This window comes from Monoraphidium neglectum, assembly GCF_000611645.1.
Source record: "Monoraphidium neglectum strain SAG 48.87 unplaced genomic scaffold scaffold00116, whole genome shotgun sequence".
NCBI lineage: Eukaryota > Viridiplantae > Chlorophyta > Chlorophyceae > Sphaeropleales > Selenastraceae > Monoraphidium > Monoraphidium neglectum.
The window spans coordinates 11,208-25,762 of record NW_014013512.1 but is presented as its reverse complement, the minus strand read 5'-3'; the positions used below and the strand labels follow the sequence as shown (position 1 = coordinate 25,762).

The 14,555-nt window shown below is 63.9% G+C and overlaps 3 protein-coding genes across 3 annotated transcripts in view; 2 read left to right on the top strand and 1 right to left on the bottom strand.

Moving 5' to 3' along the window:
• Positions 1–564: 564 nt before the first annotated feature.
• MNEG_1209 (hypothetical protein) lies at positions 565–5,799 on the top strand (the record flags this gene model as incomplete). The annotated part of the gene is made up of 15 exons (XM_014050309.1): positions 565–753; positions 992–1,072; positions 1,294–1,515; positions 1,734–1,929; positions 2,117–2,268; positions 2,499–2,565; positions 2,774–3,138; positions 3,418–3,555; positions 3,780–3,851; positions 4,001–4,057; positions 4,232–4,322; positions 4,567–4,679; positions 4,850–4,982; positions 5,197–5,300; positions 5,539–5,799. The coding sequence occupies 15 exons, from the start codon at positions 565–567 to the stop codon at positions 5,797–5,799; spliced, it is 2,241 nt and encodes a 746-aa protein (XP_013905763.1).
• A 1,220-nt stretch (positions 5,800–7,019) lies between these two features.
• Positions 7,020–8,148, top strand: MNEG_1208 (hypothetical protein; the record flags this gene model as incomplete). The annotated part of the gene is made up of 2 exons (XM_014050308.1): positions 7,020–7,701; positions 7,892–8,148. The coding sequence occupies 2 exons, from the start codon at positions 7,020–7,022 to the stop codon at positions 8,146–8,148; spliced, it is 939 nt and encodes a 312-aa protein (XP_013905762.1).
• Positions 8,149–9,544: 1,396 nt separating this feature from the next.
• The window catches only part of MNEG_1207 (protein geranylgeranyltransferase typeII), a gene marked incomplete at both ends in the record, with an annotated part of 7,832 nt that continues 2,821 nt past the window's right edge, over positions 9,545–14,555 (bottom strand). Inside the window, 3 exons of the mRNA XM_014050307.1 lie at positions 9,545–12,304; positions 12,513–12,716; positions 12,927–13,016. Coding sequence (XP_013905761.1) covers positions 9,545–12,304; positions 12,513–12,716; positions 12,927–13,016 — 3,054 coding nt within the window. The remainder of the gene's footprint in view (positions 12,305–12,512; positions 12,717–12,926; positions 13,017–14,555) is intronic.

The window sequence follows — 14,555 nt, the reverse complement described above, 5'->3', positions numbered from 1 at the left end:
GGGTCAATCGCGTGACACGGCTAGCCGAAGCCGCGATGGGCGCGACGGCCGATGGGCAGGAGCGCGAGGTCGTCTCATCTCATCATGCACCCAGTAATGAAGCCGTGAGGAAGCGTAATGTCACGGGCGCAGCCGCTGCTGCTGCGGCAGCCACGCCCAAGGATGCAGCGCAGGATGGCCCTGGCAGCGGCGCGCGCACCGACGAGGAGATGGAGAAGGTCATCGGCGAGCTGCCCCATTGGACAACTCAGCTGTCTCTGCGCGGCTTCGTCTTTGGTGCGGAGGCAGGCATGCGCGCAAACAGCCTGGTTCGGCGGCACCTTCCCTCACGTTTTTGCCGGTGTTTGTTGGGGACGTTTCCTGGGCACAGCTAGAGCGGCACGCATACCGCGTTCGCCACCTCTCAAGCATTAGATACAGGCCAGAGTGGACACTTGAAACTTCTTGCGTGTTTGCATGCTCCCTCTCTGGGCAAAGATATCGAGTGCACTGCACACTGCATAAACAACAACAACCCACAAGCTAACCTCGCAAACCCAATCCCTGGCAGGCACCGCCCTGGGCATGCTCTTCTGCATCATCGGTTTGAAGCTCTCCCTGGGCACAGCCGGTATCATCCCTTCCCTGAACATCCCAGGAGGCCTCATCTCGTTCGCGGCCATCAAATCGCTCACCGCATTTGGCACCGGCATGCGCACGCAGCAGCGCGCGCCGCTGCTGCACAAGCTGCTGTTCCAGCCCTTTGGTCTGCAGGTGGGAAGAACCGGACCTGGTTGCACAACTACTTGTTTGACTGGGACTTTTTCAGCCGCCACACTCTTCCACCATACCAACGCACAGATGCCCAGACGACGAATGTTTGGGTTCCGGCCTGTCCACATCTGTTGTGGCTGTGCGAGGCTTGCAACGCAGCAGCCCAGAGCGCGCCACCCCACTTATTGCCCACTGCTCACCACCAAACAAACCATGCCACCACGCAATTGCCCTGCAGGAGAACACTGCTATGCAGACCTACATTCTTTCGATGGGAGTGGGCGGTTTTGGCAGCTACATGACCGGCATGGGCTACCAGGTGTGTTGCTGATGCGCGTTCTGCTGCGTGGAAGCATTGCACCAGTCTGCCTTTTGCCATGAACATGGTTGTGACGCATCGATACCACCACGTATCGTATGGGAACACGTCACATTTTCACTCAACAACACAGTCACTGGGACCTTGCGATATCGTGTGTGACCCTTGCCACCCATCAAGACACAACCACTGCTTGCCTCGCACCCACCCACTGCCCTCAGGCGTACCTGAACATGGGAGGCGCCCCAAGGGGCAGCCCCGACTTCCACCCAGAGGCCGTGTACGACCCGGTGCCCTCCAAGACCATCCCCTACTTCCTGCTGACGTCACTGACCGGCGCGTTCCTGCTGACTCAGCTGCGCAAGCTGATGATCTGCGACTGGAAGCTGCCTTTCCCCAGCGGCACCGCGTCGGGCATCATGCTCACCAGTTTCCACACCGCGGTGGGCAAGGCGGGAATGGTTGTGGCCATGCCGTCAGCGGCCAAATGCGGGAGTGTGGGGCAGCTGCGCGTGATGGCAGCTTCCTGCGTTCGGTCAGGATGCGGCATCATGCTCGCTGCGCATCAGGTGTACGCGCCAGCGGCCGCACCGCACATGAGGCTTGCACTGAAAGACGGCTGAACCCCCTCCCCCACCCCACCCCGTGCCCCGCCCCGCAGACCGGCGAGGCGGCCGCCATGTTCAAGGTGAAGCTCCTGGGCATCACCGGCTTCTTCTCGTTCCTGTTCTCGATGGCCAAGTGGTTCTTCCAGGGCACGGACTACGCCTGCGGCTTCAGCGCGTGGCCCACGTTTGGGTTTGCGGCCATGAAGTACACCTTCAACTTTGACTGGCAGCTCAACTATGTCGGCGCCGGTGAGCGCACAATAGTGTTGTCCACGTTTTGCGCTGGGCAGCGGGATTGCACTCTGCATGCGTCCCGGCCCCTGACAGCCTCTTGCTTTTGTGTTGGGGGCAGGCAGCGGCGAGTCATTCACGCACTATCAGGGGATGAGCTTTGCTGGACCACTGCTGCCCCCGCCCGCTTTTGCTGCTCCGCCAGGCATGATCTGCCCCCACATTGTCAACTGGTCCATGCTCGTCGGCGCCATCCTCTCGTGGGGGGTGATGTGGCCCCTTATGGAGCGCAAGGCTGGCGACTGGTACCCGGCAGGCCTCGACAGCCACGACTTCCAGGGCCTCTTCGGGTACAAGGTGGGCGCACTGCCGCCACGCCACATCCCTGCCGGGCGAGCGGGTGGGGGTTGACAGGGAACGCAAAACCGTGCCCTGCATGGCCACGTCTGCGCCTGCGGTGCGACACCTGTTCAGCACCGGCAAGGTTTGAAGCTGCAAACATAATTGTGCTGCTGCAAACATGGGTCAGCGAGCCAGCGCAAATCCTTAAAAGCACACATTGCAACAATAAAATTGCGCGCTCTCAGGTATTCCTGGTGATTGCCATCCTGATGGGCGAGGGCCTCTACATGGTGGCCAAGGTCCTGTACTCGAGTAAGCCCCGGTTTGCAGGGGTATATACACGAAAACAACCTGCTTGATTGTGCTGGAAAACAGTGTTTGTTGTCCATCAGTAGGCCCACACACGCCCCAGGTTGCAGCTTGACCCAGACCTTGTTACCTTGATGGCTCAAACTGCCCGCCCCTGCCCCTTTCTCACATCTCTGTCCCCGCATCCGCCCCTCCGCCCCGCCTCGTTCAGCCGTCCGCGACACGCGCAAGCGCATGCTGGCCACCCGCGCCGCGCGCCGCCTGCCCCGCTTCACCGCCGAGAAGGCGGCCGTCGACAACACCCTGATCTCAGAGTCCGAGGATAGCGACGACCCCGCGCAGTTTGAGGCCCCCGCCACGGCGCCGGCCGCGTCCAAGGAAGCCGGTGCCGTGACCGGCACACTCAACGTCATTGCCGCCTCGAAGCGGGTGGCGAAGAGCTCTGACGCCGGCATGGTCAAGGGCGGCAAGGCTGTGCAGGAGCACCACAGGCCCCCGGCGTTTGCTGACGGCCTGGTTGTGGACGAGGACGAGGCCGAAGACGACCTGCTGCAGTTCAAGGAGACCCCCGCCGAGGTGAGGCGGGTGCTGAAGGACCCCTGTTTCTTTGGGGACCGGGGGATCTTAGCACCAAGCAGAGAAGTGTGAAAGAAATTAGAGCAGATGCATAATGCTGCGTTCCCCATTGTGACCCACCTATCAAAACAGTTTGACACAGCTGTATCCCTGTAAATCACCCGTGATTGGCATCGTGACCGCACACACGTGGCAACCCACGCCTACCTCCTTTGGTCAAACTGTCCCTCCTGTCCCCCTCCCCAACCAACGCTATCCCCCCCCCCTTCCTCAAAACAGCGCCGCCTGCGCACGGCCGTGTTCCTGCGGGAGGTGATCCCCTGGCAGCTGGTACCCCTGGGCTACGGCGGCCTGGCCATCCTGTCCACCATCTTCCTGCCGATGGTGTACACCCCCATTAAGTGGTACTACGTCCTGGTAAGAAACCTGGTTGAAAGGCCGTGGATTGAGTCATCCAGAGCAACACGAGGGCCTGCGTTGCATTCAGAGCAATCCAGCAAGGCGGCACATTCTGGGGTCCACAGGCGGGGCTTCGTGCGCACAGCTGGCGCTCTGAGTGTCAGCTTTGCCTGTCTGGCACACACTCACCCTACTGTCTCTGATCCTCCTTGCTCTCCCCCCAACCCTCCTCAACCCTCCAGGTGGCATACATCGTGTCGCCGCTGTTTGCCCTTCCTAACAGCTACGGCTGCGGCCTCACTGACTGGGACATGGTGAGTCGGCTGTAGAAATGCAACTCCCACAGGGCCTGCAATTGTTTGTAGGTTATGGATGCTTGACTCGTCAGAAGCATAGGCAAATCTTGCGCGCACATGCCACATCTGACCGCTGCGTGCCGCCAATTGCAACCTTTGACCTGCAGTCGAGCATGTACGGCAAGCTGTGCCTCTTCATCTTCGCCGCATGGGCCGGTGTTGAGGTGACTGTCAAGGGCAATGCGCGCTTGGTGCACCCATCGACTGCGCCAGCTTGCTGTTTTGGGAGTCTTGTGCGCCCGTCTGGGATGACACGCTATCAGAAGTAAGTCGGTGTGTTATACCGTACACATTTTGATGCAATAAAATGCAACTCTCTCCGTACCCTATTGTTGCAGGGCAATGGTGTCATTGTGGGCCTGGGCGTCTGTGGTGTCGTGCTGAACGCCACAAGCGCCGCCGCGACCCTTATGGGTGACTTCAGGACAGGTGGGCGTCAGCCGGCTGGTGATGGGTTTTGGGTTTTGTTGTCTTCCTGGATGGAAGAGGGGGGGGGGGCAAAACTGAACGATGATTCAAGCGCACCCTGCAGCAAGATGTGCACAGATCTGCACAACTCAAGGCATTGCTGCGGTTGCAAGAACTGCTACGATCTTAGGCAATTTGGTGCTATCGCGCAAGTTGATGTATCCTGCCCCTCACCCGCCCTCCTCGTCCTGCGCCTGATTTGCAGGCTACGTGACCCTGACAGCGCCGCGCGCCATGTTCTTGGCCCAGCTGGTTGGTGGGCTTGTTGGGTGCGTCATGGGGCCCTACGCCTTCATGCTCTTCTACAAGACTGGCCAGGTGCGAGTCGCGATCGAGGCTGTGCCAGGATTGTGGACGGCGTGCGCAGCCCCACAGCCCGACCCAGTTGCCTACCGGTGATCAGGATTTGGTTGGGTGATACCACTGCTTGGGTAATATCACATGCATGTGTAAACATGCTTGGGCGACGCCATCGCCGCCGCGCGCAGGTGAATGTCCCCGGCGGCCCCTACCCCACCCCCTTCGCCGACATCTACCGCGGCATGGCCGTCATCGGCACCAAGGGTTTTGGCGCCCTCCCCAAGTACTGCACCACCCTCATGGCCGTGTTCTTCCTCGCGGGTGTGTGGTTTGGGGGTGGCTGTCGGGGGTGAATGTATGAGCCGAGCGATGAGCCCAGCGCACCTGCCGGCCTGTCAGCCGTTGGGAGGCGCATTGCGTTGCCTTTTCTTCGGCGAGCAACTCTGCCTCTTCCCGCAAGCCCTGAGCGTCACTCGCACCACACAACAGACGTGCACTCTCCCGGCCCCCCGCGCCTCCCCGACCCCACCAACAGGCATCCTCATGTGCCTCGTGCGCGACCTGCTGCCCCGCCGCTTTGCCAAGTGGGTGCCCAGCCCCATGGCCATGTCCATCCCCTTCTACATCGGCGCCGCATCGGTGGGTCCCGCCGTCGTCACGGCTGCAACACCCAGCAACACTGGGACGCCGCCGCGAGGCCCGCGCGCATGACCTTAGGCCGTGACGCTTGCGCTGTGCTGGTTGTTGAGAATGCTGTGTGATACACAGGAGATCACACACGAGCTTTCCCACAAGTTTGCAGAGTGCGAGTGCGTCATCCCCAATGCACCAATCAAACTCGCACCACTACCCAAACCAAACAACCCCTCAATTGCAGGCCATCGACTTCTGGATGGGGTCCATCATCATGCACATCTGGGAGTTCTTCGACAAGGACTCAGCCGCCGAGCTGGCCACGACCGTCGGCGCCGGCCTCCTGGTGGGCGACGGCCTCTGGGCCATCCCCAGCTCGATCCTGGCCATCGTGCAGAAGGTGCCGCCGTTGTGCATGGGCTTCTACCCCAAGGGGGCTGGCCTCTGCACGCTGCCCTACTGCATGGGCTTCTGGGCGGGCGGCAGCGACCGCGTCCCGACGTGAGCAGCGTCAGTCTTCGCTGATGCGATGGGGCAAATGCTGCCGGCCTCTCTGTGGCTTCAGACAGGGCCATTATCTGTGTCTGAGAGTGCCGTTTGTGCCTGGTCAGGCACAGATGCCCTTTCAGCATGTGAATTAGGAGCCAGCTGCATGTGTGCATGCAGCGACTTGCTTTGAGCTTTGCAGTTGCAATATTGCTGTGCAGATCCGCTTACCTTGCACAAAGGATGCCCGAAGGCACATGTGCATGCCCTGTCCTTGCCTGAGTGTTGCACAAATGCACAAGCTGGTGCACTTGCACTTACAAACCACGCATGACAGCTGAAACAATGCAGCGCCAGGGTGCTGCGGTGTGGTGGCGTGTCCAGGCACTGGAAAGCCTATGTGCCGTCTTGCACTGCTGTTGCAACCCCTGTTTGCGCTCGTACCGAGCTTTAAACTCCTGCTTGCCTGATGCCCCCCGCCTATTGCTGCGGTCTGGGCTGCTGTGGCGCTTTGCCACCCATTGTACAATAAAGTGCCAGATGCACCTTGTAAACCGCTGCCGGGCGCGCCGGACACTGGCAGCACGGTGTGCTGCATCTCAGAGGACCAGGCGGGTGACTAGGTGTGCAGCGTGGCGAGGTCAGCAACAAAGTGCCAGTACAGTAATTACGATCGTGTTCGGGGTACATCTCATGTGCCACCTGGAAGCCGTCTGTGGCGGCCTCACAGGTTGCGTGCCAACTTGAGTGGCAGCTGGCACAGGTCAACAATGCGTTGACCGGATGCTGGGCGTGCCAGATAACATTGGGCCTGTTGGCTTCAAGTTCAGCAATAAGTGGATGGCCATCAAAATCTTGTACGTCAACAAAGACCAAATGTACCGTGTTGCGCAAAGGGCGTTGTTTTGCGCATGATGCACACAAGGGGTCGGCTCGTCACCAGCAGGATGTAGGCACCGTTTTTTGACTCGAACCTGCACGGCGCAGCCATCTTCATAATATAAGACAAAATGTTGCTCTCAACGACATCTTGCTGTTCATACCCCTTCGTTTGCGTGCCGCACACTATCGTAGCCGGCCCCAGTCTACCTCCTCGGGCCCACGTCGGTCTCTTTAGCACCTACACAATGATTTCGAATCACTACTGAACGCGCGCAGCGCCTGGTCGATCTGCTGCGTCGCGTTCGATACACCGCGATTCCCCCAGTCCTTGCCAGCACCGCCCAGCATTCGAGCAGTATGCCGTTCGAGCCTATGAATAGCGTTGGGTGTTTGCCGGGCGACGGCCCGGCAGCATACGCCTCGTCGCATGTCGCTGCCTGCGCCCTCGCCAACGGGCCCGAACCTGCCGCGGGCGCGCCTCCGCCTGCAAACGTGATCCCCGGCATGCCCGCCACACCCACTTGGTCAATTGCCGCCGTGTGGGGCGAGCCTGAGGAGCTGTCCGCCACCGAAACCCTGCAAGAGGCGCCCGCAGTCGTGCGCGCCGAGACCCTTCCCTCGACCCAGTGGACGCCCGCCCTCCTGGCGCGCCTGACCTCGGGCCTCGTGAAGGACCGCAACCGCTTTGTGTGCCTGCAGCTCGCAACCATGGCCGCGGAGCAGCTGGCCAAGGTCGACGCCGCGCGCGCCGCCGGCGACGCCGCGGCGCTGCGTGCGGCGCGGAGCGTCTTCTTGTCCACCCTCGAGGCGGGCGGCGAGGTCGTGGGGGGCGCGCTGCACTACCCGCGGCCCGCGAGCAAGAAGCAGGGAGCGGCGGCCGCGGCCGCGGCGGCGGGCAAGGGCGCGGGCGTGGGCGAAGCCATGGGCGGCGCCGGGGCCGCCGGCGGCGGCAGCAGTGAGGTGTTTCCCCATGTGTACGTCGAGCTCATCTGCATCAACCAGCCCGGCAAGGGCTACGGCTCCCTGCTGCTGCAGCACGGTGGGGGGCCAGCCGGGCGCGGGGCGCGGGGCATGCATCCCTTGTACTGACACGGTGAGGCGAGACGGGTTCTGTGTTGAATCCCAAGAGGCCCAAAAACATGCAAGACACCCTCCCTCGTGGCCTTACCTATGCTGGCTCCTGCCTTCACGCCTCTCCTCGCCCCGCCCTGCCTGCACAATCCCTGCAGTCGAGGCGTTCGCGCTGTCCAACGACCACGCCCTGCTGCGCGCCGCGCTCGACTGCGCCGGCGCCGCGCCCCCAGCCCCGGCTGCGGCCGCCCCCGCCTGCGCGCCAGACTGCTCCGCGTGCCTGCGCGGCATCAAGCTGCTGTCTGTCGCGTCGGCCCAGAGGTTCTACTCCTCAAACGGCTTCTCAGAGCCGGATGACTGCAGGGAAATGTTCAAGGCCCTCGCCAACGTGCGCCGCGGCCTGCGCGTCACGTGACGCCGCGACGGGGCCCACGTGACGCCATCCCCTACCCCACACCCCCGGGGTGCCTCACAAAACTTTTGGAGGCCGGAGTGTTGCTGATCGTGCACAGAACTGGTACCTAGGAGGTGGCTGGGTGCGTGGCACCTCGCGCGCTATCTGGGATCGAGAAGGTGTGCCCGGCGGGACACGGCTGGTGATCACGGCCCGCTGGCCCTTTGCAGGTCCTCTGCAATTGGCCAGCGAGCAGAGTTTGCGAAATTGCGCATGTCTTGCTACTGCGTCTGTCGTTGGTTGTTGGGCCGGCGGCTGCATGCTGCCGGCCGCACATGCACTGCTGGGCTTGCGTGCTTTGTGGCGTCCCGTGTCCCTTGGTACGTTTGGTGCAGACAGACACATTACACGCGCAGCAGGCAGGACACACACCAGGCCCCACCACAATCTTGCAAGAAGGGGTAGTCACTAGACTCCAACCTTCAGGCGGAGTTAAGTTGCACAGGTTTGGTGCTTTTTCCAGCATGCCATGGCCAATGGCAGCAGACAATAATCCGTCTGTTTGACGTGAACGCCGCGGCGCCGCACACCTCGCCGTTTCACCCTTTCAAACCATGCCAGCCGTGCATGGCGCCGCTCCTCCGCACTAGACCTCTTCTCCCCCCACCACACCCTCAAACATGAACACATCCAGGAATCCAACCCATGCAAGAGCCCCCCTTACATACTCTTGCCACCCTGTCGTGCTGCACCGTGTTATTGCCGCCGCTCCTGTGCGCGTTTTGAGCCTATGAGGCCCCGGTTTTGCGCCCTTCTGCTGCACACAAGCATTGGTCCCCCCCCATCTGCCTTTAGGGTAGCATGTATCCTGCTCTGCTTTGGAAGCACCGGCTGCTGAAAGACGCATGTTTGCCTGCCCTCTCAAAGCCTTTTGTGCGTGTAGATGCCGGGACTACAGTTTTATGATGTTGCGTCACGTCCGACTGCCTGCCGCCGCTCCATCTGCTCGCTTGCCGCTTGGACGCTCCGCCCCTATTCTGACTCCCAGCTCCCCGCGCCCCAAGCTGCGAACGAGCGCTATGTGCGCCCTCGCACGCGTTTGTGCGCCTGGTGATCCTACACGCCACCTGGCAGTCGTGGCTGGCATCCCACTTGGTACGCCCTGCTTGCCTACAAAAGGCGAGTGCCGTGCTGGGTGCGCGCCGAAGCACTCGCCCAGGAAAATGCTGCGCTGCTAGAGGCTGGCTTTTGTACGAGCATGCGTGCACTAGGGCTGCTCTCACACTGTTGATGCATCGATGCAAGCTGAGTAACCCGTCACTCTTGAGTAAGCAGACCGTCCGGTTCAGCCACATTCCAATGTGTGCAGTTGCCTGGCCAACCATGCGTCAGTTTCAGCGCGGTGATTACTCATGGTTCACGTTTGCACCTGTTGGCCAGCAACAGGTGCAAATGCAGCCCCGTCTCGCTGCAGGGCGCCGCCGGAGCCGCCGCCGCGCGCCCCGCCGCTGCGGCCACCTCCGCGGCCGCCGCCCCTGCCGCCGCGGCCCCGGCCAAAGCGCCCGCGGCCGCCGCCTCTCCCTGGAACGCGCGAGCTGGCAGGGGCCGAGCCCTCGCTGGCGGCATTCTCATCCTGAGCGGGCCGTGGTGGTGGCTGACGCAGCTGGCTGCTGCCCCGCGCCTGGCTGGCGCGCTCCAGCGCCGCAGCCTGCTCGGCCGACAGAGACGGGGGTGGCGGGGGTTGCTTTGACAGCTGCTTCGGCTGCTGGTGCTGCTGATGCTGCTGGTGCTGCTGTGGCCGCTTGAGGTTGCTGCCACCCAATGCTTGGCTGGCTCGCTCCAGGGCAGCCGCCTGCTCTGCTGACAGCTCAGGCTTCTGCGGGTAGCTGAGCTGCGACTTGACCTGCTTTTGATGCTCCTGGGTAGTGAGCTGCTCCTCCTCGTGCTGCTCCTGCTGCTCCTGCTGTTGCTGCTGCTTCCCCTGCCGCTCCTGCTGTTGCTGAGGGCGCCTGAGATTGCTGCCGCCTAGAGCCTTGCTGGCACGCTCGACCGCCGCAACCTGCTCTGCCGATAGCTGTGGCTGCTGCTGCTGCTGCTGGCCCGCGGGCTTCCCCTCCCGCCGCCGCTCTCGCCGCTGCTCCTCCTGCTGTGCAGGCACCCCCGGTCGTGCCGGCGGCGGTCGCGCAGCTGCACGGGCCGCCGTTGCCACTGACAATCCCTTGAGCCGCTCAGCGGCGCGCACCTGCGCGGCTGACGGCGTCTGCGGCGCCTGCTGCTTGCCAGACCCCGAGTTGCCGCCTGCACCGCTGGCGATCGACTCAGCCATGCCACGCCAGAAGTCAGCGCCAAACTGGTCGATCTCCTCCTCTTCGCCCTCGTCAGCCCATGAGGACTCTTCCTCCTGCTCCTCCACCTGCTGCTGCTGCTGCTGCTGGCTCTTGGGCTGCTGCTGGGGCCGCTTGAGGTTGCTGCCACCCAGAGCCTTGCTGGCGCGATCCACCGCAGCCGCCTGCCCCGCAGAAAGCTTTGGCTGCTGCGGGGTCTGCAGGGGCTGCTGCCGCTGCCTCTGCTGCCCAGCAGCGGGCACTGGCGCTCCAGGCCGCACCGCTGGCGGCCGCACGGCGGCCCCGGCCAGTGGCGCCACTGCGAACCCCTTGAGCCGCTCGGCGGCGCGCCGCTGCGCCTCTTGCGCTTGCGGCGGCAGCTGGCTGCTGCTGCTGCTGTTGCTGCTGCTGGTACCACCGTCGCTTTTCAAGGACTCCGCCATGTTGCGCCAGTAGTCTGCGCCAAACTCACCGCCGTCCTCCTCCTCACCCTCCTCCGACCAAGCTGCCTCGCCCTCATCCTCCGCCTGCTGCAATTGCTGCGGGCCTTGCTGCTGGACGGGCTGCAGCTTCGCCTGCTGCCACGCCGCGCCGCTGCCCTCCGGGGCGCCCGGCCGCGCCGGCCGCGCGGGGCCCCCGCCCGCCAGGCCCTTCAACGCCTGCTCCGCCCGCCGCACCGCCTCGAACTGCCCCTGCTGCAGCCGAGGCGGCCGCGCGGCGGCCGCGCCTGGCGCCGCTGCGCGGGCGCCGGCGGCTGGTGGCGGGGAGCCCTGGTTGCCGATGGTCTGAGCAAGCCCGCGCCAATACTCCGCATCAAAACCGCCCTGCTCTGCCTCTCCCTCGTCTTCGGCCGCCCAACCATCCTGCTCCTGCTCAGACCCCTCTTGCTGCTGCTGCTGTTGCGGCTGCTGCTTGGCCTGCTGCCACGCGGCGCCACTGCCCTCAGGCGCGCCCGGGCGCGCCGGCTGCACCAGCCCGCCGCCGGCCGCCGCCCTCAGCGCCTGCTCCGCGCGCCGCACCGCCTCCAGCTGCGCCGCCTGCAGCCGCGGCAGAGAAGCAGCCCCGGCGCCGGCGCCGCGCGCGCCTGTTGACTGGGCGCCCTCGCTGCCAAGGGTCGCGGCCATGTTTCTCCAGTACTCCGCTCCAAACTCGTCCTTTGGAGATTTGTCGTTTGTCTCCTCGTCTTCCCAAGGCTCCTCCTGATCTTCCCCCTTGCCCGGCGGCCGCAGCTGCGGCCGCGCGAGCGGCGCCGTCGCGCCCGCGAGCGCCGCCGAGACGCGCGCCGCGCCGGCGGCGCCCGTGCTGCTGAGGGCGCGGAGCCTGGCGCGCGCGGCGGCGATCTTGTCGGGGGCCGCAGGCGCGCGGCGGCGCTCGGCGTCCTTGGCGGCTTGCCTTTGGGCAATGAACTCTTCCAGAGATGGCCGCCGCGCGCCAGGGGGAATCCGGGGAGCGGCCGGCGTGCCCGGTGGCGCTGGCGCGACGGGCGTCCGCTGCTGCCATGGCGACGGCGCCGCTGGCGCCTGCGGCGGCCGCGGTGGCGCCCCCGCGGCGCCGGGCCGCAGCTCCGTCGCGGCCAGCCGCGCGGCGACCGCGCGGCGGCGCGCGGCGATGACCATCTCACGCGTCTGGCGCTGCTGCGCGGCCTCGTCCATGGCGCTCGCGCTGAGCCCCGGCAGGCCAGCCGAGCGGGCGAGAGCGTCCAGCAGGCGGCTGTCGCCGATCTCGGGCGGCGCCTCCTCCTCGTCCTCCTGCTGCTGCTCAAAGCCCGGGCCATCCTCATCCTCGTCGTCGCTGCCGCTGGCGCCGCGGCCCCATGTCGGCCGCTTGACGGGCGGCTCGTCATCAATCACGCCCTGGCAGTCGGTCGGAGGCGATTCAAACACGTTTGACATGCATGAAAAGTGGCGTCGCCTCACACGGCAACCGCTGCATGGGTTGTCGCGCCCACACACACCCGCCGCTGCACCCAGCGCCGCGCGCAGCGCCACACACGCCAGAGCAGCATCTGACGCCGATCAAACAGGTGCGGCCCCGATGCTATCCGTTTCGCGGCTCGCTCACCCCCGGGTGCCGCGGGCGCGGCATCAGCTGGGCCTGCCCTCCCTCCTTTTTGGCGCGCCCCGTAGTGGTCAGCACCTCCTCGGCTGCCAGCCAGTCGGCCTCCAGGTCAGCGCCCAGCTCGTCCGCCAGCTCCGCGAGCTCGCCCCACAGCAGGCCCGGCTTGGGGCCGGGGCCGCCCGCGGCGGTGGACGCCTGCTGCAGGTCCTGCCGGGCCAGAGGACGATGGTGGGCGGGAAAGCGGGTGGAGAGATTTTTCAGGTTCTAGCCTTTGTCCTCCACCTTTGTTGATGCGTAATTCGTCAGGAACTTGCTGGTGTGCACAGCGCTGGCCTTGCACGCGCGAAATGCAGAAGCGCATGCAAAGGGGTTGCAGCACCTGGCCCCCAGCATGCGCCCGACATCCCACCCTCACACCTGCGCAACCCTCTCAAAGTACGCCTCCCTGATAGCGCTGATGCTCATGAGGCCGGAGCGCTGCAGCATCTGCAGCGCCGCGGAGCGCTCCTGTCGGGCGGCGTGGTGCGCGGGCGGGAGCAGCGGCGGTGGACGCGTCGGCAGGGGTCAACGCCAGGCGACCCTGCAACTCAGGCCGCAGTTGGGACGTCTCCAGGCCCTCCTGCTTACGAGGCATGGTGATGCACCTGACTGATTGTGTTCTTGCAGGCGCGCCCCGCCCCTGCTGCAGGCGCCGCCAGCCAGGCGCCAGCAGTGGGCAATGGACTGCCACCAGTCACCCACCTCTGGCGTGAGGTTGGGGTCAAGGCCATTGCGGGGGCTGCTGGACCCCGTAGACGAGCCTGATGCAGCCTCGTCGTCAATCCAATCCGCATATTTTTCAGTCGGGTCCTCGCCCTCCTCCTCGCCGCCAAACAGGCGCCGCCGAGAGGGACGCAGCGCTGCGCACTCGGTGCATCGGCGGCCGCCGCGCGGCTTGACCCGTGCCGGGGCTCGCGGCCATTTGGCATGGGTTCCGGTGCCCTTGAGAAGCCTCATGGCGCGCTGCAAGCTCCAATTTGTGGGACCGCGAGGTTGTGCACCGCGCCCCAGGGCTCACAGCGTCTCGATTTGCGAGATAAACGTACGCTTTGTGAACAACTACACCGAAATATACGACTGAAGGTGCGCCGATCAATCGCTCAGCTCATCGTCGCTGACCTGTGTGTGGCCAAGTGCGCCTGGGGCCACGGCGGCAATGCAAGTGTGGGCTTCAACTCCTTGAGCTACATGAGACGGTGCTCACTCAGTACCAGCAATGGTAGCAGTTTCCATGCTATTGGTAGACACAGTATGCCAAGAAAAGCGTCTACTGGCACGGCTGGCGCCGGCTGTACCGCGAGGTAAGTTGTGCACCCGGCAAGTGAGGAGCAGCGGCATCCCCCATCCACCCGCGAGCCTGACTGCATGCCCTTTACTAGCTGACTCTTGGGTGCATGTTACTTGTCCTGGTCTTAATGGCACACAGCTCCTGGCCTCACACCGCAAAATGTGCCAGGGCCAAAGTGCTCGCCACCCCATTGTACCGGGCCCTGGTTTCTGTTCTGCAAGCCATATTCCATTCACTGCATGGGATGCTGCATCGTTGCCTCTCTATTTCTCCTAACTGGTACTGGCTCCTGCGTTGTGCATTGCGCGCCACCATTTCCTGTGCCTTCACACGTCTGCCCTTTGACAGGCAACATGGGTCTTTGGCAAGGCAACGTGCATGGACTACAAAGCGATAACAGGTGCACATATCATCAGGTATGGTTGTAGAAGCCTTCGCAATAGTGGCTGGCATCCATCGTGGGGTGGCTGTCCTCAACCACTTTGTTCCAGGTGGCTGTAAGGGATGCTCATTGTTTGACAAGTGTTATGCGTGCGGCTTTGGGATTTGGGAAGGTCAAAATGGAGCTGAAGGTCAGGGCCTGCCTGTGTGTGCTGCTCAAGCTCAGAACATGCCTTTGTGCGCCTGGCATACCTCTCACCTTGCGTCGTGCATGCAAAGCAGCAGAAGAATATTACACCTCGCCGTCACCGCCGGCGTCGCCTTCCGCCTCCCCCGCT